Genomic DNA, 24,146 nt, shown 5'->3' on the forward strand with positions numbered 1-24,146 from the left:
TGTGGATATATACGTGAACACAGCAATAACACGAATGATCACTGTCTGTGTTTGGTTTTAGACAAACAGGTGTTCACTATAAATATAACCTGCGTGGCTGACGGGGAGCGCACGGAACCGCGTCGTTAGACGTCACTGTTATAGAATTAGCAGAGGGGTGTAGCTGAGAAATGAAAGTCTATGGTTTATTAAGATCCGAGGGACAGACACAAAACACAACGGGGAAAATCGACTTAAAAAAAGCAGATGTTTATTGCATATTTGTACAAATAAAACAGTGTTTATAAATAAACTGAAGCTTGTGTTTGAGACCCCAGACCCAGCCCAAAAGGTGACCGAATGTTCTGGATAAAACAAAGAACAAAAAAACCCCAAAACATAAATAAAGAGAGAAATCCCAAACACCAAAACAGCAGAAACTGGCAAATTGTTGTTGCTATTTTGTATGGTACGTTCTCAGACGGCGGACTCCTCTCACATCCGTGTGATAGCCGTGTGACATGTAGGCACGCTGGATGGGACTTTCAGAGAATATTATTGGATGATTGTGTTTATTATGTCACGGTCACGAGCCTGTATATAACAGTATTGTCATGAGATGAAGCCTGTCCGGGGTTCTTCTTCTAACATTCGGGCAATCTGCGGACTATACCCAGCATCACTCTGAGCTATGGAGGAGAAGTAGCCGGAGATCGTCTGTCTGTTCTACAAGGTGTATTCAAAGATGTCAAATAATTCAGTATTTTCTTTGAAGGCGAGAGACAAACAAAATATATACAGAAATTACTTACAGGAATATTCAAGCTTTAATATTCCATAAATGGGGCTTTTGTACATAATTCTTCTCAAAGATAAAATAGTATTAACACTTTTAGCATTAACAATCTCTATTTACAATAAGTACAGGTCCGGAGAGCGGGAGACTGAACAAGGAAACGTCGTCTCCAAATACTTATCCTGATACAGAGGAGCAGAGGCAGCGACGGCGGCACTGAAATGTGTCTGGATTTATCCACAGTCCCGGAAAATGTTCATTATCTTACAAATCCAAATATAAAATACTAGGTTTAAATATCTGTATTGGTTGCTGAAGTCCTCATAATCCACATGTAAGAGACTTTTATTGGACCAAGGTGTGTACAGCGGGGGAGGTGTTCAGGGGTTAATCGTCCATATCGGGGGACTCGCCCTGCTGTATCCGGGATGCTATACGGATGGCTTCCTCCAAGGACTGCTGCTCGCCGAGCTGAGGGGGGAAACAGTGGGCGATGGTCAGATTACTGGACCCTGAATTGCCGATTGATACACTTACATGATGAAAAGATTATTAAGGCAGATGGAATTGGCCTTCATCTATTATCTCCAACTCATATGACATAAGTGGCCTTTGACATACAAACACGTGAAGTGACCGCACTGGTAATATGTATATTGCAAAGAACAGATAGTGACCTAGTGTGACAGCGCCCCCCAGTGGACGACCATCTGAAGCGCCAGAGAGATGGAAACAATGACAGCGCACAGGGTGTGTTCTGGGGATGGTCACGCCCATGTATTGTCATGTGGTTTATCAGCAGCCAATCAGTGGAGAGTAAACAGGCAGGGGGACAGATCTGCGATAATCTTATCATGTGCTATAGCGAGCTGGATACACTAATCCTGGCACTTACCTGGACCGCGATCTGCGTCCCATTGGATGTGGCCAGCAGGGTGACCGGCCGGGTCTCCGTGGTGATCAGATGGTGCTGTTGGGCCATCTCAGCGGAGGCAGCGTGGAATGCGGACAAGTCTTGTGCAACGATAGCGACCTGGATGAAAGAATCCTACAATTAATAATTCTCAGAGGTCACTGTGGGCTTTAAGCGGTAAGTATCCTTGTACCAGCGCACGTCCCGGTCACTCACGTGTTGTGTGCCGTCTTGGGATATAAGTGCCAGCTGTTGTCCTGACTGGGTCACCGCCGGTATACCGTCCTCCGTCTCCACGCCTGTAACATACGCTATCTGAGAGCCTTTCAGGACATCCTCCGCTGTATAAGACACATATCAGACAACAGCGTTAGTGCGCTATAAGAAGAGTGACGATCCTCAGACATGTTCCAACCCATCCTTATACAAGTTTCCCGGTATGAACATTTATAAACATGTGCAATAGCTAAACAACAAGTAATCTAACTGCTGAATATTAATGTAGACCACAGCCTGTGTATGATTATTTATTTTATTAAATAAAATGCCTAATTTTTGTTTAGTTGCCTAAATCAGCCAGGCTAGAAGTCTAGTCCCTTTAATAATAGTTGCCATCTTTAAATAGCTCTTTAAGACGGTTCAGCTTCTTGAATCATTGGGTTAAGGACGAAGAGTCATTGGTCTGCAGCCTCATAGGTAACAGACCACTGTACAGATTGGTGAATACACACACACACGCCCAGTGATTTCACGTGGAATATAACTGACATGCTATGATTTGCTATTTAAACCTTTTGACCTGTACGATGTGCCATTTATTAAAGGTGGTGAAAAAGGAGAGAGTACAGCAGAACACACTACCTTTTACATAAGGCTGCCGTGGAATATGGCTCACATTGTGCCACAATATTAATAATAATAACGACCTGTTATAATGTATAAGATCCCATTATCATATCTTCCAGCTGTCCCTATTTAGGAGAGACAGTTCCAATTTGAGACCACCTATCACTGGTGCACACAGCAATGAATGAGTGCTTTGAGATGACGGGAGGAAGGTAAGGGATGGCCAAGTGCTTCAAAATAGCAAGACACGCCCATGCAGTGTAGCCACACCCCCACAAGGGCATGACCACACCCCCTTCCACAATCCGTTTTGAAAAGCTCCGTATTTGGCAGATATGCATTATCATGAATGAATAATTAGTACCCATTACATCAGGATCCAGGGAAGTATTTGCCCAAATTTAGGCATTTCTGTACGACCTCGTCTAATGCTTATAATTTACCCCGTGAAAAATGATATGGTATAATCCTACGGCTAATATAACACATCATTAGTGTTTTATATCATACAATAAGTCACTTTTGTCCCACAATTTACACTCTGTGTGACCTACAAGTCTACATCCACCACAGACAGAACTCCGCAACATGTTACATATTAACCCACACGGGTAATAAAACACTAATATTCTGCTTGCTCAGGATAAACCACCATTACAAGTCACAAGTACTTACACAATGGCAGCACTGTTTACACGGTGAGATCATAGTTAATCATTTACAGTCTACAAACTGCTGAGTTAGGATAAGGACCAATGATAGGATCAAAGTAGTTACAATGTAGCCAAGAATCATCTTATACCAAACTCCTCCATGTAAAACGTGATCTAAAGCTCAGTAAACTAAATAAACTAACAGCACAAGTATTTTATCTGCAGCTAATAGTAGTCCAAGGCTGTCTCTGAGTGATTTATGCTTATTCAAGTTCCCTATAGCCACACGTGTGTTTGCATTTTAAAATGCTTAATATTGTGCCTTTAAAAGTGTAAAATAAGACCTTTGCTCCCTCTATTGGTGACAAAGAGAACTACAGTTTAAACCATATATTCTGTGCTGTGAGATTTAAAGTACACCCGTCGTCTGCACGCGCTGGCAGCCGATTTGTGGTCCGAGCCAAGATTCATTACTCTACAGCCAATCAATTCACTAGAAACCAGTGACCTCACCGAGGCATGAGGTACTTTGTGCCCTGTACCTCAGTGATGTCACTAGTGAATTGACAGGCTGCAGTTTTTTAAATGGATGTGTGCTGTGCATAGGTGACAGGTATACCTTAGCGTGTTTAACACCATATAACACAGGTATTTCCTTTATCGTACATATATGTGGCCGCTTTCAGGGTGCGGAGTCTGTTACATTAGCCGTGACATTATTCCTTCCGTTAGGATAAAGGATATTGGTTTATGTTGGCAGGTTGGAAGTTTTGGCTGTTACAGCACAAACAATGAAAGCAGAAAATATTGTGCTCTGAACCCGGCAGCTGTTCCAGATCACTGGTTGTAAACGGTATGAATGGATTGTCAGAGCTGACCCCATGCCAGCGATAGCTAGAGGCTGAACACGGGCACACCATCCAACGGATGCTTCCTGGGTCTCTTTGTCTGCCGAGGACTGGAGGCGCGGTGCTCTGGTCTGGCAAACACCCAAACCAGGCTCACCAGGTGTCGTGGGCAAACAAATAAAGGATGTTGGCCAGAGCTTTGTTCTTACAACGGACACCTTTGTGGTCCTGGTATCAATGACAGTTCAGCCAACAGCTGCTCGAGAGATTTTCTAGAATGACATTTATCCAGGACAGAGACAGCTCTGAAAACACGACACCTCAATCTGCCATTGTGGGAACTAGTACAGGAACGGTAATTTCCATCATTACTTCCTACGAACACACAGTATAACTTCCTACTACAATCCATGGCACAGATGCACTCTGTTCACAGGCCACAGACTGAAATGACAAGATAAGGGGGGGGATTGGCAGATGACGTGGACACTTACGTGGTTGGGGTACAAAGAAGCTCTCCTGCTCCTCCTCGATGGGCTCCGTGTCGTTGTGCGCCGTCTTCTTGTGCATGGCTAACGTGGAGATCTGTTTGTAGGTTTTGCCGCAGTGATTGCAGTTGTACGGTTTGGAGTGTGTGTGAACCACGTGGTGTTTGTACAAGCTGGAATATTCCGTGAAACGTTTATCGCAACCGGGCACCGTGCACACATACGGCTTCTCACCTGCCCAGAGATAACAACAAAACATACAGTCAGGGGAACGACATCCAGCAACGGTGGGAGAGCAGGGGTCACACTGCATTGTGCTAATGGAAGGTTCCAGGGCACCCCCACATTCTGCTAAAGGGCCACTTGTGATTCCCTCAAATTGCCTATTCTGTTTAAAAAGCAAATGTATCTTTTTATCCCATTTTTTTTTTATGGAGGATTAAATGTATTTTAATTTTTCTACAAATGTTCAGTAAATAGACGCAGATATTTCTGCACAATTATTAGCAGCATTGCAGCTCAAACTAAATGGAAAAGTGCCTCTAGTGGCCACATGATGATGGTACACATCCCACTAGTCAGCATTATCAACTTAGGTCTGGCACATAGATGCGTCCGACGCTATAGACAGTCATCAGCAGGTGGAGTATTTTCGAAAGCCGTCTTCCTCCCCACAGAGGCGCCAGCCCCGTGCTAACCAGGCTAAGTCTGGCTCACATTATGACAAGGGCACCAGGCTGCCAATATCCCTGTTATATAGTGTCGCCAGTTTAGCCTGGTGCTGGGAACCCCACATCCGTTGTGCCCCCTGTTAGCTCCCTGTATTGGCAACCAGTCCAAGATGCCGTTTATGAACGTTAAGAAGAGGGGCATGCATATTAATTTAACTAATAAAATACACGCAAGTCGTCATCAAATACGCCTCCTGAAAGGGGAATTTAAAGAGACTTGCAACTCTAAATAGGACACATCTGTAAGGGGCGTGGTTACACCATGTGTGCATCCCCTGCGGTGCTCTACTTGCACGAGAATGCTTAATCCCTCTATTCAGGCACGAAGTGGCGCATGTGCGAGATACATGTAATGCATCTAGTAATATCAGATGGTTAGGCGTGGTCTTCTTAGATAAAATAATAGTGGTGAGAGGAGGATTAGTGCCTTGTGTACATAATGGAATCGTCACATGTAAATGAGGTGCCAGGTACCTGTGTGTATCCGAACATGGTTCTTGTAATTGGTTGCGCTGGCGAACGCTCTGCCGCAGCCGGGCTCTGAGCAGTAGTATGGCCGTTCCCCGGTGTGAGTACGGATGTGTACTTTCCGGATGTTGGACGTGGTAAAAGATCTCCCGCAGCCTTCAAATGGACATTTAAACGGCCTCTCTCCTGTAGACAATAAACAATCACAGCTCACAGCCAATTGGCGTCACAAGTCAGCGCCAACACAACAAAGCGATCGTACAGTGTCCTGAAAGATCACAGAATGGCTGCACAGATCTGGAGACCTCATGTGAGGAGGTCGGCTGATGTCGTAAAACTATAAGTTTGACTGGATTTACTATTATGGCACACACAGGCAGACTACATCACTCTAAATGTGCCAGCTTCACCCTCTCAGCTTCTTCTCCTGTCATTAAACCGCTTTTGTAGTTTGCTTTCACTTACGTAATCTTGTTGCTTTAAATGAAAAATACACCCGGTTTATCAGTAAAGTACCCTTCACTTTATCATTTAGATAAATTAAACACCATCTATACACAACACAACAGCGCCACCCACTGGCTACATTGTCATGAAAAATGGCACAGCACTTTGTGGTTATTGCGTTAACGTCTACACGCAGCTTCCCCTAGACATTCATTCTTATTATAATCAGTAACATTGAAAAATGAAGAGATGTCTATACACTACTCAGAAGTCTGGTAACTGCAGGGTTAAAAATGAATTAGAAGTAACGCATCCTGTCACAGCTCTGCAGAAACGAGAGATTCAGACCTGAGATATCACCTAACGCCAGCAGACAGCCAATGATGATCCTCTCAGTCTTTTCAAATCTGACATGTTTATTTCTGTTGTTTTTAAAAATACTACTAAAGACATTCTGCACTACTGTCTGGCTCTCCGTCTGCTTTCTAAGGACAGCGCTTCCCCAGCCGAGGACATGATGTTCTGTTCTGTGGCTGAACCCTCCCCGCCCAGTACACAGAAACCTGTCGTCTCTGCCAAGCCACGGTCTGTTAGAGAATATTATGTAACGAGGAAATGCCAAGGCAACGGGCACTCCCATAATAAGCACTGCCAGATGCGGGTAGGCCGCGGCGGGACTCGCTCTGCAGCACAGGGCATTTAAAAACTAACGGCAATGCTGACATCTAATAGTACAACTTGTCCTGCATTCCTCAAAGAAAGCAACTTAATAGCCGAGGAAAACAGACACCGTTATATAACACAGCCCCGGAGGAAGTCACAGATACAATGTAATACAGGAGCTGACAATGGAAGTGCCGGCAGCACCTTCTAACAGGCTTTGTAAGGAAACAGTAAGAGTTCAATTCAATAAAGTGAAGATCAGGAAATGGAAATCACTTAATTAGACAAGAACATGACGGCGGAATCAGTACGTATATTAGTATAATGGGACCACCTTTCACCTGGTTAAAAGAAAACACAACAATCTGTGCAAATACAGTGTTTTATCACTGTCAGCAACAGATTACTGGGTGTTACTTGGTGACATCACTCCCTCTCCCCGTCTAGTATATCAGACCTGCTCACAGGCTCACCGCTATTACCCGATACCAGCTGCTGCGCAGTATAGAGAGGGGGGAAAGCTAAACCCCCCCCCCATCCAAAACAACAGGCTGGAGAAGCCCAGGGTCCCCTTATTGCTTCTTATCTACCATAATCCACATCAGTCGTCCCCTGAAACATGGTCTCTAGTTTTCACAGCTAATTTCGGCTCTTCCTTGAGTTGTAGTTTGGTTGTGGTTAGTAACAGTCTAGGTCTGGCCCACGATCTTTGTGTACGCAGATCAGGGCCGTAACTAGGGCTGTGCGACAGGGGCGACTGCCCAGGGCGCAACGCTGAAGGGGGGCGCAATTTAGGAATATTTTAGGTTAATTTGGTTAAAATTAAGGGCTAGGGGGGCAGCATCTGTCTTTCTCGCCCCAGGCGCTAGAATTCTAAGTTACGGCTGTGACGTAGATATGTTCTCAAATCAGTGTGTAAGGCACATGCGACACAGGAGAGCAGCTGATCATTATAAGAGACGTGACACAGGAGAGCGGGATCTGGTGGCAGCTGGTCATTATAAGAGATGTGACACAGGAGAGCGGGATCTGGTGGCAGCTGGTCATTATAAGAGATGTGACACAGGAGAGCAGCTGATCATTATAAGAGACGTGACACAGGAGAGCGGGATCTGGTGGCAGCTGGTCATTATAAGAGATGTGACACAGGAGAGCGGGATCTGGTGGCAGCTGGTCATTATAAGAGATGTGACACAGGAGAGCGGGATCTGGTGGCAGCTGGTCATTATAAGAGATGTGACACAGGAGAGCAGGATCTGGTGGCAGCTGGTCATTATAAGAGATGTGACACAGGAGAGCAGCTGATCATTATAAGAGACGTGACACAGGAGAGCGGGATCTGGTGGCAGCTGGTCATTATGAAACACGTGACACAGAAGAAGATGGAAGTGTTACCTGTGTGAGTTCGGATGTGTTTCTGAAGGTCTCCCGATGTCTTGAAAGACTTTGTGCAGTTCTCCTCCGAACACCTGTAGGGCTTCTCCCCGGTGTGCGTCCGAACGTGACTCTTTAGTCCATAACCTGAATAGAAGAAAAGAAAATTAAAATTAAAAAATTAAAATCCCCGAACATTAAATGACGCTCTGGAAAAACAGCGGAGAATTTATCAGCAGATGCCAGTACTTAGTAGGATCTCAGAAGCGGATCTCCTAGTGCCGCACCCATATTACTTAATATCTTCTCTAACCACTCACATGGGGTATCCCAGGAACAAACAGAAGGTGATCAGTACTATGCAGGATGAGTTAACCCCCTCCCCCATAATGTCAGGAACCAGATCGCGGGACGTGAAAGTTCCATAAATACCGGACTCAGCGTCTACCCCACATAGCAGGAAAGAAAGAATTACTCAACCTGTCGCAAAGGCCTTGCCGCAGCCTCCGTGTTCACACTGGTACGGCCGGTCCCCGGTGTGTGACCGCTCATGCACCTATAGAAACAACATCATATGTCACATGTGTGGCACATGGTAAGATCAAAGAACAGAATTTCTCAGGTCCATGGGGAAAACTGAGGATAATTAGGCAGGACATGGACGCTTGTGTTCAGCAACTAATGACCAGACAGCTCTGCAGCAAACCATCGTGCACCCACACACAGCTCGGTCTGACCCATCATTCCCCCATACACAACAATCTCGGGGACAGAGCTGGATGTGGCCGGTGACAATTACATAAAGCACCAGTCTTTCTCAGTCTTTCTTAGTGGGTTTTCTTTAAACACAAATTCACCTTCAGGTCTCTCTCTGGGTCCTGATCACACATATCATTCTCAATGTGTCCAACAGTTATCTAGTTTGGAGAAAAATTCATGCAGGATAATATTTGATGGGACAGTGACTTTACCACACTAATAACTGCCTCCTGGTGCATTATTGGGGGTAATAACACTAATACTGAGAATAACCAGCACGGTGAGGTTCCTGGATCCAGCAACAGGATTATTATTTAGCTCACGTCAGTGTCCAAACTGGACGAAAAGTCTGTCTCCACTGCGACCTGTTGGTGCAGTTGGAAGATGACCGGACACCTAGGACGACTGCAGATGTCTTCCATCCTCCATGCCCAATAATGTTCAAATCGATTTATATAGGACCACTATTGGGCATCTATCATCTTTATGGTTTAAGCTCACATAAGCTGTAATTCCAGGTCAATGGTCCAATATTAGCACCTTTAATCCCAAGTCCTGAGCTACTAACTGGCAGCAGTGATGCCAAAATAACGACCTCTCATTTAATATGTCTTATAGAAGCAGAGGAACATCCAGATCCCCTGGGCAGCCGGTACAGGGACAGGTTTACCTTCAGATGATGAGCCGTAGTGTAGAGCTTTCCGCAACCATCATAGTCACAGCGAAACGCTTTCTCGTTCGTCTGCGGAGCTTTCGGCGTCACTCGGGGCCCGTGCCCTTGTAAGACAATCTGCCAAATTAATCATGACCGGTGTGAGCATCGCCCAATAACAGACAGAGGATATCGGATATACGCTAATTGGTCCATCATGCTCCTCCAGCCTCTAGGTAGCTCCATACTGGACAAACATGATGGACTCCTGTAAACACAATCCATGTCAAATGGTAACAGGAACGGAGAACAGTCACAAACCTGCATTTTCTTCTCTGGCTCGGGCTCGTTGATCAGAGTATTACTACCCACATTCTCCGCACCTTCAATAGACACCTGGAAACAAAATAAGCACTCTAACACTGTTCCTGCATCATCTTATGTTCCGCAACCGATCTGAAAACTGTCGCGTTTTACCTTGGCAGCATACTGCTCTAAAGCGGAGATTGTTTCTGGGTCAATGGTGGCTTCTCCTGTGTGCAGCCCAGCTACGGTGCCGTCGGCCTGGATGGCCAGGATGGTGTCCTGCTGCGGAACCTGTACCGTATGGTGAATATACGCCGTCGTGCCATCCTCCAGCTGCACCGCCTGCACCGAGCTCTGGTCGTAAGAATCTGCGAGAGAAGAGGACCAGAGACATAACCATCATACCTATGGGCTGAGCACATTTACAGTTTGTTGAAGCGAACAGTGTCACACAGCCAAGTATCCGTGATTAGTGTAGCTTGAGAAGAGTGCAGTAAAATGCGTAGCACTAATTCATACTATTGGCTGCAATAAACTTTGCTTCATTTGCATCTTCCACAATACAAACATAAAATCGGTTAAAAGCTCCTTCCTGATTTACACTAGCAGTGAGAGCGGTACCTTTTGTGGAGTGGTGAATGTAAGCAGTGGTCCCGTCTTCCAGCTGTACCGCCTGCCCATCCTCCAGACGCAGGCTATCTATGGGGGAATGTACAACACTCTCATCATTTCACGCTTATTCCATTTCTATCACAGACACAAAGAAACAATTTCTCTAAACGTTTCTATATAATTTCTATAATTGCTGTAAGCGTTATACAGCGATATACATACAAGTAGCTGTAACTACTAACAACATGTGCCGCATCTAGTGTGACCTGACGTTACAGTGGGGTCATATGTTCAGTGTCCTGAAAACTCCTCTCTTATTAAGCAATAACTCTGTCCTTCCTGTTGACGTCCACACGGTTTAAAGTGAATAACTGCTATGAAGTAGTCAGCGGAACCATGGATGAGAAATGTATACATTCATTCATTCATTCTACTTATCACTTACAAGCACGGCTGACTGCACAGTCATTACAGAGCAGAACGTAGAGTGAATTAAAGAGATCCTACAACTACGCAGAGACAGGCTTAACGACAGGAAGTGACATCACATTCCCTCGATTGATTGTTCTGACATTATCCACATACAGGCCATGTCTCCTGCATCCCTACTTTCTCCTTGGCCAGACATTACCGCTACAAAGGGTCATTGTCAGGATATATTCTTTATATGCAAGACATGAGGACAAATAAATGTGCTTTCTAGGCAGGATTACTGCTAAACATCAAGGCAATCTGGTAGCAGCGATGTGTTGCAGGCTCCGCTGGCAGCGCAGGGGTTAATACAGCCCTCACCCTGCTGGGTGGCATTTAAGGACACAATTTAACGCCGCTTACCACTTTTAGGGACATGTTGAACGTAGGCAGCAGAGCCGTCCTCCAGCTGAATGACTTGTCCTTCCATTAATTTACCATCTACAGACAGAACACACACAAGTCACAGAATCCTGGACACTAGCCCCATCTGCTGCCGCGGAGTCTGCAATCCGCTGCGAGCGGAGGCGCTGGAACCGTACCTTTTGCGTTATGCTGTATGTACGCAGTGGAGCCGTCAGCCAGGGTCACTGCTTGTAAACTCACTCCTTCCATGGTTTCCATGCTCTCGCCATCTGTAGAACGACCAATCTCATTAAATAATAATCTGCAGATCATTCTCTTTCTACCAGTTACAATAATATTCACAGACAACAGTTCAGTTATGTCAGAAATACGGCGTGACGTCCATTGGTCAAAGTGGATACAACAGAGCCGTCTACAGACCCCGAGATCAGCAGTAAATCTTTATACTCAATAAGCTGCACCTGGGCCCAATTTACTAAAGTTGAAAAAAAATAAAAAATAAATATATATATATATATATATATATATATATATATATATATATATATATATATATATATATATATAAAAATTTATTTATTTTTATTTTATTTTAAGAGTTGTCCTTAAATATGGGAATGGGTTCAATGTTTGTTTTTTGTTAAATATAAATCTAAATTGTTTCTCTGATTAAAAAAAATATATATTTTAACGGAAGTTTGAAAACAGAAGACGATTAACATTACAAAGAGTGCATAACATCAAAGTTATATCATATACGTCATGTTTTAAAAACAAAGAACACTTTGGCAATAATAAATGCAGTTTTTGTGACTTTGGCAATTTGAAACAACGGATGTTAATGGCAGGACTAGCCTAAGACCCTGGTGGGCCCAGCGAAAAGACCACATTAGTGCGTTCCCATATCTTTTTCTCAAACATGAAATGTAGGGTAGCTTCCGTTGTATCCCAAAAGTAGAGTGTGTTATGTTTTCTGAAAGAATGGTACAAGACCAAAAATATATATATATATATATTTGTTTCATATTTACAATTTGAAGAGAAGATCAGAGCTCTGTTAGGTTTAAGGATAAAGTTTGCGGTGGGATCTGATTTTGGACTTGGGCTAATGTGAGGGGGTTCTAAGGGTTACGATTGAAAGGTGGAGGTTGGAGTTTAATTTAATCCATGAGTTCAACTTGGTCAAACAACGTTCTTGCAAGAGGACACCCCCATATGTAAGAAGGGGTCTTGTCTTAGGACATCAGGGTTATAGAAAACTCCCTTTAGACCTCTCTGATCCAGTCTCCATTACCAGGAAGTCTCGTAGGTGTGAGTCATTAAGGAGGAATAAGGATGAAGAGAGGTTAGTTACCTGTCACGGCCTCGGTGAGACACAGAGTGACGTGTCCGCCGTCTCCACCTCCTCCGGTGAACTCGGTCATCCCTTGGGAATCGCGGTTTATCTGGGCCAGCAGCATGATTTACCTGGCAGGGAACAGGGATTATTAGTGAAAGCAAAGATTCAGGTTCAACAGCAAATACCCACAGAGTTCTATTAAGTACAGTATTAGTTATACAGCTCCTACATGACACAAAGTATATTATGATGTTCTCGGAGACAGTGATTTAACGGTAAGAACAAGTTCCCCTTTCCTCAGTAGCAGTAGTTGAAACTCAGACAGTGGGATGTCTTGAACGCACCCTCAACTGAACTTGGTACTTAGCCCTGCCCCAGGATAGGTAGATACTGCCCAGGGGACAAGACCCACTTGTCCCAGGCACTGCCGGGATGGTCCCTGCCCCTGGAGGTGCCATCTACAACTGTGGCACAGATATCCCAGAGGGGATCTGACTGGTCTGCACCAAAGACGTAAGGCTGGGTACACACTACAGTGTTTTGAGACAACTATGGGGATATTAACCCGATAAACGACCGTTCAGCCTGATATTACATTAGTGAGTGCACTTAGATGATGAACGATAGTTGTTCCAAATTACCGATTATTGTTTGTTTTGATTGTTCAGCAGATCTATAAATCTTGTTCAGTAATGGGACAGAATCCTTCTAATCCTGCAGTGTGTACGCAGCCACGATCGGGATCTCCATACAGTTTACAGGGTCACCAGCTTTTCAGCCGACAGTTATGACAGACAAAGAGCACAGAGAGTAAATCTTTTAAAACATATACAGTGTGTACACACGGCAGCTGATCATGACTTTTTTTCTTTTTTCCAGTCGTTAGCAAAATTGTTATAGATAACACATTGGTCGGAAGACTCTGTAGTGTGTACCCAGCCTAACTGTGGACCACTCGTCATGAACGTGGATTCCTGAGGTCACTCTGTACTGCTCTGTAGGAGCCTCACTTGACACCTGCAAGGGTAGAGAGTAAGAGCAGAGAAGGGGGCATCCTAGTGGACAGGAGTTAGTCCTTGTCAGTTGGCATCACAGTGTCTGAGTCTGAGCCATACAGGATGAACCACTAAACAGCCTGTAGCACTGACAACAAGATATCATGCTAGTCCCTGTCACATGTGCAGGTACAGAGAGGTCATCAACCTTCTAATCAGGAGTCTACAGGGATTACACCATGGAAACTTCCACTTCCACAGGTCTCATCTCTGCATCGTGGCCGCTGGTCCCAGCAGATGTAAGTATTACAGGACCACTGTGCGCTCCAGTGTTAAACCTTTCTAGCTAGTCTGGGCCTCCAGGATACACTTGGACTGTAATAAATACGTTTTGCCCTTTTTGTTTTATCCGCTGATCAACTCAAAATACAGCGTGATCTCAAATATAAAATAAAACCTAAAAGGTTTTCATAATTTCAAATATAAAACAGCCAATATTTGAATGCAGAAGTATTCACCCCATACTGCCAAGATACACGTATATATAAACCATAGTGCAAGAAGGTGTCTTCAGGGATCACATAATTTATTGTGTACATGTAAGCGTAACAATGGATATCAGTAGATGTCAAAAACGTTTAATATCCCAGGAGCACTGTCCGGTCCACCATAAAGATCTGCAGAGTTAAACCCTCTCTAGAATTTGTCTAAAGCCTATCGTCCGTCACAAAGCATCCACACAAGGAGAGCCATTGTTAGAGAGGACAATAACAGGTCTATAGCAGAGGTAGGGAAACCTCTCCATGTAACTACAACAGCCCGGGTAAGTCTACACTTCATGGGCAAAAACCTTTAAAGAGGAAACATTGAAACCGTACCTACAGTTTGCCGCATAAATCTTGGGAGGAAATACCTACTGCAGTTGCAGGAGATCTAGGACTTGAGATTTATATTCCAGCGAAACAACACAAAAGTATACAGCAAAAAGATACACTGAAGGGGCTTAAACACAATAAATAAAACTCAATGTCCTGAAGTGCCCCAGTCAATGGCCAGACCTCAATCCCATCAAGAATCTATGGAATCGCTGTCCACCAACGGCCCCCATCCAGCCTGATGGAGTCCCAGCAAATGGCTAATAAGATTGGGTGAAAATTGCATCGTCCAAATGTGCAAAAAAGTCCCAAATAGACTGACAGATGTAATTACAGCTACAGGTGCTTCTACCAAGTATTCAATCAGTGTTTCCCAAATCTGGTCCTCAGGGAACCCTAACAGTGCATGTTTTCCATATCTCCCTGCTGGAGCACAGGTGTACTCATTAATGACACATTGTACCAGATCCACAGGTGGTAGAATTATTTCACTTGTCACCTGGAAAACCTGCAGTTAGGACCAAAAGGGGTAAATACTTAAGCAATCAATTGTAATGTTTTTATTTGTAATTAATGAATAAAAAAGCTTTAGAGATGTAGATTTGTATATCATATTAGAGTATTTTGTGTTGATCAGTGACTTTGATTCCATGATGTCAGAACATGCTGATACTTCCTACTCTCCAGAACAGCCAGAAGGCTCCCGAAAATCAGGGAGTTCTCCTGGACTCCTGGCAGAGTAGACCAGGCACTTGGATCCCACCTCTCCTTCTTCTAAAGAGGACGGGGCTTGATTACAGTTTACCGTCGTGGACAAAAGTTTTGAGAATGACACAAGTATTGGTTTTCACAAAGTTTTCTGCTTCAGTGTTTTTAGACCTTTTTGTCAGATGTTACTATATTATACTGAAGTAAAATTACAAGTATTTCAAACAAAAACCCATAAATTCTGACAAACTCCAAGCAGTAATGGGCGGCCATCAGTCACTACGTGGCCCAGAAGTTGATTGACAGCATGCCAGGGCGAATTGCAGAGGTAATCAAAAAGAAGGGTCAACACTGCAGATATTGACTCTTTACATAAACTTAATGTAATTGTCAATAAAAGCCTTTGACACTTATGAAATGCTTGTAATATTACTTCAGTATCCCATAGCAACATCTGACAAAAAGGTCTAAAAACACGGAGGCAGCAAACTGTGTAAAACCAATACTTGTGTCATTCTCAAAATTTTTGGCCATGACTGTACGTCTTCAGCCATCACCTAATGATGTGATTTGCAAACTCATGGCTCTGCCCCACTGTGCAATATAATCGCATCATTGCGCAGAAGGGGGAGTGGCCAGGATGACACAAATACCACTGTCGCAAGCCCTGCACTTGGGCATTGAACCAAAGATTAGGCAAATATGCATAAATATATCATAGTTGCAGATGTCTTATTAAAAACAACAATTTATACTTTTTTTTTTCTTTTTAACTCTACAGATTTTTAAATGATCAGTATTGGAGTTTATAGCAAAGTCTAAGAATTAGGTATCCCCCTCATTTTTGAGACTTCATAATTACTAAATTAAAGATATTATCTTACTGTTTGCTGGTAATATACTAATGCATTATTGATTTTCCTTTCTGAGATGTTCCCCTTACATTGTACATTCCTGGTATGTGTACACAGCTTATACAGTGTGTATACTGATCTGTTAGAGGTCAAACTTGGATTATGTCTAATCGTCAGTATGAAAAATATAATATAAAATCTACATTGATATTCCCTCCAATTGAACACACTGAAATTAGAAACTGTACTAAATTAAGACATTAGGCAATTTTTTTACCCCATTTACAACATAATTACATTTTTTATTTTTTTCAGTACATTAGAATTGATTGTGCCCAGAGATCCTCATTTTCCTGCAAATCTGCATTTGTTAATAATAATAGTGACTACAATATATATTATAGTCGGGTTACATCCAGACTTCATGAAACAGCTCCACCAAGTGGCCAAGTGTGCTATGTAAAGCTGCAGGTAGCTGACACAGCAACAAGGATTTAAATGTGTGGATATATATACTGCCACCAAGTGCTTAGTGGTTTATTTTTTTGACAAGGATTCCTGGATTTATTACATGTGAAGAGCAATACAGATGGTAAAAGGATGTGCAGGGATGTTTTTAATTACATTAATTTTAAAAACAGTGTTTTTTTGCTACAATTGTCCATGGTGCACCACAGGTCACCAAGTGCCAGCATGCCCTGGCAGCCAGTGGTATATTGGCGCTTGTGGTACCCAAGAGAAACAGAGTGGTATATGTAAGAAGTACTAAATATTGAAATAAACAGCAAAGGAGCGCAGAAATGCAAAATGTATAGTATGAAAAAAGCAAAAATACAAGATAAAAAAAATGAAAACCGTGAAATAGAATGACATTATTTTATTATTTTAACATTACACGTGTTATTCATTCTATTTCATGTTTTTTATCTTATATTTTTGCTTTTTTCATACTATACATTTTGCATTTCTGCGCTCCTTTGTTGTTTATTTCTCTGTTGATGTCTGATAGGAGCTGCGTTGGACTATAACTATATTGAGAGTGCTTACCTTTACTCCATATCTAGCACTAAATATCCCGTGTTTTCAGTGCGGCTGCCATTCCTTTGTTTGTATAACTACATTAGTCGCTAGAATTGCTGCTTCAATAATCATGGAAATATTTGCAGCATTGTACATCAGGGGTCGGGGCTATGAAGCTGTGAATCGCGTTCTCAAAGTCTCTCCTCCGTCCACTCCAATTGTGGAGTGGTGGGATCTGAGAGGGAGACCTGACCCCAACCCACGAATTTCAGGGAGACTCCCGGGAATGTAGGCAAATATGGTTTAACCTATAAAATCTAAGGGGCAAGTGCTGGAGGGCATGACAACAGATTTCTCCCTGACATTCAGGGTGGGTAGGAGAGCCTGGATGATAGGTAGTTCTGTGACTGAAACCATACCATAGTTACAGAATAATATGTGATGGACACACTGGCCTATTAAGAGCAAAATAAGGGATAAGGTCTCCAATGTGTAATTACAATGAATGGGACCAGTACTCAGATCATGCAGTTATGTGATAGACGGTAGAGCTAGTTCAGTCTGTTCATACACAGGTGGGGGACAAACCAAGTATATTGAAATCAATGCCTGCTTAGGGTCATGTATATAAACGTTGGACAGAGATCTCGTTAACTACAAGAGAGGGTTTATACAGGAGCTTCAGAGAACAATAACTTAATACCATAGATACAAACTTGGACTTTCCGGAAAACAAGACAACCAATCAGACACCGGCTTTCATGAGTCTAATTAAAGTGAATTGCTAAACGGTTGATATATTAATGTGAGAAGGAAAGTACTACTGTTGTGTTTACAGTTCAGCACATAATTAATAAAACATCTAATCCGCGTTAACTCCTTAAATCTGATTAATTATCCTATTATCTTGCCACAAAGAACCCATACCAGACTTTATTTATTCAACAAAAAATAAGACAATGTGAAGAAGTTGCGAGTGAGAAGTATGTACATCCGTACGGCTACGTAGCAATAAGGAGGTAATGTACCCCAGGGGCTGCTAATCAGGCGCACGTCATTATATAGTCACCAGGAAGTCACCTCCCTCTCTATATAGTCAGCAGGAAGTCACCCCACCTCTATATAGTCAGCAGGAAGTCACCCCACCTCTATATAGTCAGCAGGAAGTCACCCCACCTCTATATAGTCACCAGGAAGTCACCCCACCTCTATATAGTCACCAGGAAGTCACCCCACCTCTATATAGTCACCAGGAAGTCACCCCCCTCTCTATATAGTCAGCAGGAAGTCACCCCACCTCTATATAGTCAGCAGGAAGTCACCCCCTTCTCTATATAGTCAGCAGGAAGTCACCCCACCTCTATATAGTCACCAGGAGGTCACCCCACCTCTATATAGCCAGCAGGAAGTCACCCCACCTCTATATAGTCACCAGGAGGTCACCCCCTTCTCTATATAGTCAGCAGGAAGTCAACCCACCTCTATATAGTCAGCAGGAAGTCACCCCACCTCTATATAGTCAGCAGGAAGTCACCCCCTTCTCTATATAGTCAGCAGGAAGTCACCACACCTCTATATAGTCACCAGGAGGTCACCCCACCTCTATATAGCCAGCAGGAAGTCACCCCACCTCTATATAGTCACCAGGAAGTCACCCCCTTCTCTATATAGTCAGCAGGAAGTCACCCCACCTCTATATAGTCACCAGGAAGTCACCCCCTTCTCTATATAGTCAGCAGGAAGTCACCCCACCTCTATATAGTCAGCAGGAAGTCACCCCACCTCTATAGTCAGCAGGAAGTCACCCCACCTCTATATAGTCAGCAGGAAGTCACCCCACCTCTATATAGTCACCAGGAAGTCACCCCACCTCTATATAGTCAGCAGGAAGTCACCCCACCTCTATATAGTCACCAGGAAGTCACCCCACCTCTATATAGTCACCAGGAAGTCACCCCACCTCTATATAGTCACCAGGAAGTCACCCCACCTCTATATAGTCAGCAGGAAGTCACCCCACCTCTATATAGTCAGCAGGAAGTCACCCCACCTCTATATAGTCAGCAGGAAGTCACCCCACCTCTATATAGTCACCAGGAAGTCACCCCACCTCTATATAGTCACCAGGAAGTCACCCCACCTCTATATAGTCACCAGGAAGTCACCCCCCTCTCTATATAGTCAGCAGGAAGTCACCCCACCTCTATATAGTCACCAGGTCACCCCACCTCTATATAGTCACCAGGAAGTCACCCCCTTCTCTATATAGTCAGCAGGAAGTCAACCCACCTCTATATAGTCAGCAGGAAGTCACCCCACCTCTATATAGTCAGCAGGAAGTCACCCCACCTCTATATAGTCAACAGGAAGTCACCCACCTCTATATAGTCACCAGGAAGTCACCCCACCTCTATATAGTCACCAGGAAGTCACCCCACCTCTATATAGTCACCAGGAAGTCACCCCACCTCTATATAGTCACCAGGAAGTCACCCCACCTCTATATAGTCACCAGGAAGTCACCCCCTCTCTATATAGTCAGCAGGAAGTCACCCCACCTCTATATAGTCACCAGGAAGTCACCCCCTCTCTATATAGTCAGCAGGAAGTCACCCCACCTCTATATAGTCACCAGGAAGTCACCCCCCTCTCTTTATAGTCAGCAGGAAGCCACCCCACCTCTATATAGTCACCAGGAAGTCACCCCACCTCTATATAGTCGGCAGGAAGTCACCCCACCTCTATATAGTCACCAGGAAGTCACCCCACCTCTATATAACTGCAGGAAGTGACACCCCCTCTATATAACAACAGGTAGTGACACCGCCTCTATATAACAGCAGGTAGTGACACCGCCTCTACATAACAGCAGGTAGTGACACCCCCTCTACATAACAACAGGAAGTGACCCCCACCTCTACATAACTGCAGGAAGTGACCCCCACCTCTACATAACTGCAGGAAGTGACCCCCACCTCTACATAACTGCAGGAAGTGACCCCCACCTCTACATAACTGCAGGACGTGACCCCCACCTCTACATAACTGCAGGAAGTGACCCCCCCACCTCTACATAACTGCAGGAAGTGACCCCCCCACCTCTATATAACTGAAGGAAGTGACCCCCACCCAATATAACTGCAGGAAGTGACCCCCACCTCTATATAACAGCCGATCAGTCTGGTGCAATCAGGTCTGTGTTGCTGCCCATCAGTCTGGAAGGGGTTATATGGCCATTAGGTTCCATTATCTACAAATGCAGAGGAGTGAAGACAGCTGGATATCTTCCCAAGCAGGGTGCCCAGCAAATTCACCGACAGATCAGACTAGGTGATGTTCGAGAAATCACAAAGAGGCTAAAAGCAACATCCAGGGACCTACAGGCCTCTTATCAATACGGTAAATGTTACGTCTAACATCAGAAAAGGCCTGAACCAGTGCAGCTTTTGTGGAGCGGTAGCCTGGATAAAGCGTCTTCTCTGAAAACAAACCTTGCAGTACAGCTTAGGTGTGCAAAGTTACATCTGAGAGACACTAGACTGCTGGGACAATGTCCTCTGTCCACAGTGGAGTTATTTCCTGTACGACATGTATGACAGGAACCATATACCACCGTCCAATCAGTGGAGGGGTGAAAATTGGGGGTTGTTCTGGAGCCAAATGCAGGCTCTCATCATGGTACAATAAATAATGATGTAATATCTGTTATGCATTGGACTTATGAAATGACTTGGAGAACTAGATGATGAGTGAACTGTCTTTCTCACATGACTGTCAGTCCCTGCACTGTGCAGTTTGCACCTATATTAGTAAACTAGCTGAAGTATCCAGCGTTACGTGGGTTTAAATCTTCTTCAAGTTATTATCAATGAGCTGGATGTAACTGTTAAGCTCTTAAAAATAATCAGCAGCTCTTCTAACACACCCATGAGGGGGCTGCCCAGTGGCGTTTTTATATTAAATGTCATCCAGATCCATCCAGCGGAAGGTCCAGAACAGGCTCCACGGGTCAAAGTCCTGCTCAGCGTACACCAATGGGAGGTACAACCGGGACCTCAACCCCCCTAGTATGCGTTCTGGGATCCAATGTTACCAGACTGTGAAATTTTTATCAAAGTCCATCTAGTGGAAGGCTCAAAACAGGCTCCGTGGGTCAAAGGTCTACCCCAGCATACACCAGCGACCCCCCCCCCCTCCCCCAAAACCTGGCCAGGATCCAACTGGACCACCTAACACGAATTTCATCCCAATCAGTGCAGGGGTGTCAGAATGCATAACCAGACCGACCAATGATTTTTATATATAGGATAATCTAGTGCACTAAGGCTAAATTAACGACCACTTGGTTGTTTGCAATTGGAAGGAGCTAGTTGTCTCCTATTTCTATTAACAGCCGCTACCTATAGAGCCAACCAGCCCCCATGTTGAGCCGTTGTACAACAGTCGTACTAAGTGGCAGCACACTATGGTGAGTGGTGTAAATGGCACAATAGTTCCTCCTCAATTTGCATCTTATTTTTGGAGTGCAGAGATATAAATAATATATAATATTATATATTTTACACCAGTGAGATGAAGATAAGCAAGATATCATCTCTTATGTTTGGTGAGTAGTGATGTCACGAGTGTGCCCCATGGTGAGCGTGTAACTGCTTTGCTTCAACCTGTTACAAATAACAATGTGTCCCTTACAATACAATATTGTATATTCAAAGGGCTCCCTTCTATATAATGCCATAAGTCACAGGCCAGATGATGACAACTTACAAGAAAATTAATATATTTTTTTAATGCAGTTTCTGCAAACACTTGGGCGGTATTACAAAGAGAGGGGGGACATTATACTGCCAGGTTAAACCTCACATTACAGCAGGGTGATATAATGGCATTACTATATCTGAATGTACTTTGTGTAGAATATACTTGGGAGATAACTGAGAACAGTGAGATCTCTCACCAGGTATATTCTCTGCACCACAGAATATATATTCATACCATGGGATCATCCTATATATACACACCGCACCGTTTGATAAATCAATCCGTTATTTCATGTATTTCACAACAATTTTTTTTACTTATTATGTAAATTCCTCTTATAGATGTTATGTGAAAAATAAAGCTGGAATATTTTATTATTGAATATAGTTCATATACTAAATTCAAGAAGCTTTTCTCTTACACATTTAGATTTACCACTGAAACTTGTCATATATTGATTGACTGCATTACTTTAACTAACATGATCTTTAATGTATCCAAATATTTATATGTTGTTATAAACTCATTACATTACCGTCTCCATTATATCTGATCTCTCCCAGCCTAACCATATGTTGTAGTCACATTGTTTATAAAACCTCATTTATAAAGTCACGAAGGATATATATTACTATGTATATTACAGTATAAGAGATGATCAGTATTACAGCTGGGTGCTATATGCAATATATAGATTATAGTATGGGTATACAGTACTAGGTGTAGCAGGTGATCAGTATTACAGCCGGGGTGATATATATATAATATATATTATAGTATGGGTATACAGCACTAGATATAGCAGGTGATCAGTATTACAGCCAGGGTAGTATATATAATATATATATTATAGTATGGGTATACAGTACAAGGTATAGCAAGCAGGTGATCAGTATTACAGTCAGGGTAGTATATATAATATAAATATTATAGTATGGGTATACAGTACAAGGTTTAGCAGGTGATCAGTATTACAGCTGAGGTGATATATATAATATATATATTATAGTATGGGTATACAGTACAAGGTATAGCAGGCGATCAGTATTACAGCCAGGGTGGTATATATAATATATATATTATAGTATGGGTATACAGTACTAGGTATAGCAGGTGATCAGTATTACAGATGAGGTGATATATATAATATATATATTATAGTATGGGTATACAGTACTAGGTATAGCAGGTGATCAGTATCACACTCAGGGTGAAATATATATAATATACATATTATAGTATGGGTATACAGTACTAGGTACAGCAGGTGATCAGTATTACAGCTGAGGTGATATATATAATATATATATTATAGTATGGGTATACAGTACAAGGTATAGCATGTGATCAGTATTACAGCTGAGGTGATATATATAATATATATATTATAGTATGGGTATACAGTACTAGTTATAGCAGGTGATCAGTATTACACTCAGGGTGATATATATAATATATATTATAGTATGTGTATACAGTACTAGGTATAGCAGGTGATCAGTATTACACTCAGGGTGATATATATAATATATATATATTATAGTATGGGTGCACAGCACTCGGTCTATCAGTCTCTGGGCGCAGGGACACCAGGGCCCCGGCCTCGCTGGAGGCCTGGGCATGGCGGGCGGCCTGGGAGCAGCGCTGTGTGGAGCCGGCCGGGTCGGAGCAGCACAGCCGGCAGGGAAGCAGTGACAGGCGGCTGCGGCCGGTACTGTGAGGCCGGGGAGGGAGCGGATGGGCCCAGGCCCCGGCACAGCGCTCCCCGGGATGGCTGCTGGGAACAAGGCACACTGGGTAACACATTTATATACCAACCTCCGACACAATTTTCCAACAATTCCTCCGTTCGACCACCATGCATCAGGGCAGGAAACAGCCGCGTACTGCCGCCCTGCGCCAGGGATACCCGCATAACACCAGGGAGAGGAGGGGCGCAGGGCGGGGTCTCACTCACTGCTCGCCGTCTTATTGGCTGATGTTTGGAAACGCGCCTGGATACTTCCCGCTGATAGGTGGAAGCTCCCATTCAAAGGAGAGCGTTGTCCTGTCTACTTATATTTTTATACAGAGCGCAGGGCTAATCCGAGGAGACTGGAGAACCAGCCCACCCCGAGGCCTCGCTCATCTTCTCCCTTATTGGTTGGAACAGCTGTGACGTAGTCCGAGACTCGTATTCTGATAGGGCTGAAAAACTGTCAGTTCTAGGGAGGCCGCGCCCA

At 43.6% G+C, this 24,146-nt stretch overlaps 1 protein-coding gene across 3 annotated transcripts; it reads right to left on the reverse strand.

Annotated features, from left to right (window-relative positions):
- Positions 1-233: 233 nt before the first annotated feature.
- On the reverse strand, positions 234-23,828 carry ZNF143 (zinc finger protein 143). Of its 3 annotated transcripts, none has more exons than XM_075188512.1 (15): positions 23,743-23,828; positions 12,727-12,839; positions 11,549-11,641; positions 11,370-11,447; positions 10,545-10,622; positions 10,095-10,291; positions 9,939-10,013; positions 9,636-9,755; positions 8,687-8,762; positions 8,228-8,353; positions 5,729-5,908; positions 4,530-4,757; positions 1,905-2,029; positions 1,671-1,808; positions 234-1,246 (listed from the first exon to the last, which is right to left on the reverse strand). In XM_075188512.1, exons 2-15 carry the CDS (start codon positions 12,830-12,832, stop codon positions 1,163-1,165), a joined length of 1,704 nt encoding a protein of 567 aa, XP_075044613.1. In that variant the 5' UTR covers positions 12,833-12,839; positions 23,743-23,828; the 3' UTR covers positions 234-1,162. The 3 variants fall into 3 exon arrangements, with proteins under 3 accessions (XP_075044613.1, XP_075044612.1, XP_075044614.1); XM_075188511.1 differs by having other exon boundaries at positions 1,671-1,823; XM_075188513.1 differs by lacking the exon at positions 11,370-11,447 and having other exon boundaries at positions 1,671-1,823.
- Between the last annotated feature and the right edge of the window lie 318 nt (positions 23,829-24,146).

This window comes from Mixophyes fleayi, chromosome 10, assembly GCF_038048845.1.
Source record: "Mixophyes fleayi isolate aMixFle1 chromosome 10, aMixFle1.hap1, whole genome shotgun sequence".
Taxonomy (NCBI): Eukaryota; Metazoa; Chordata; class Amphibia; order Anura; family Limnodynastidae; genus Mixophyes; species Mixophyes fleayi.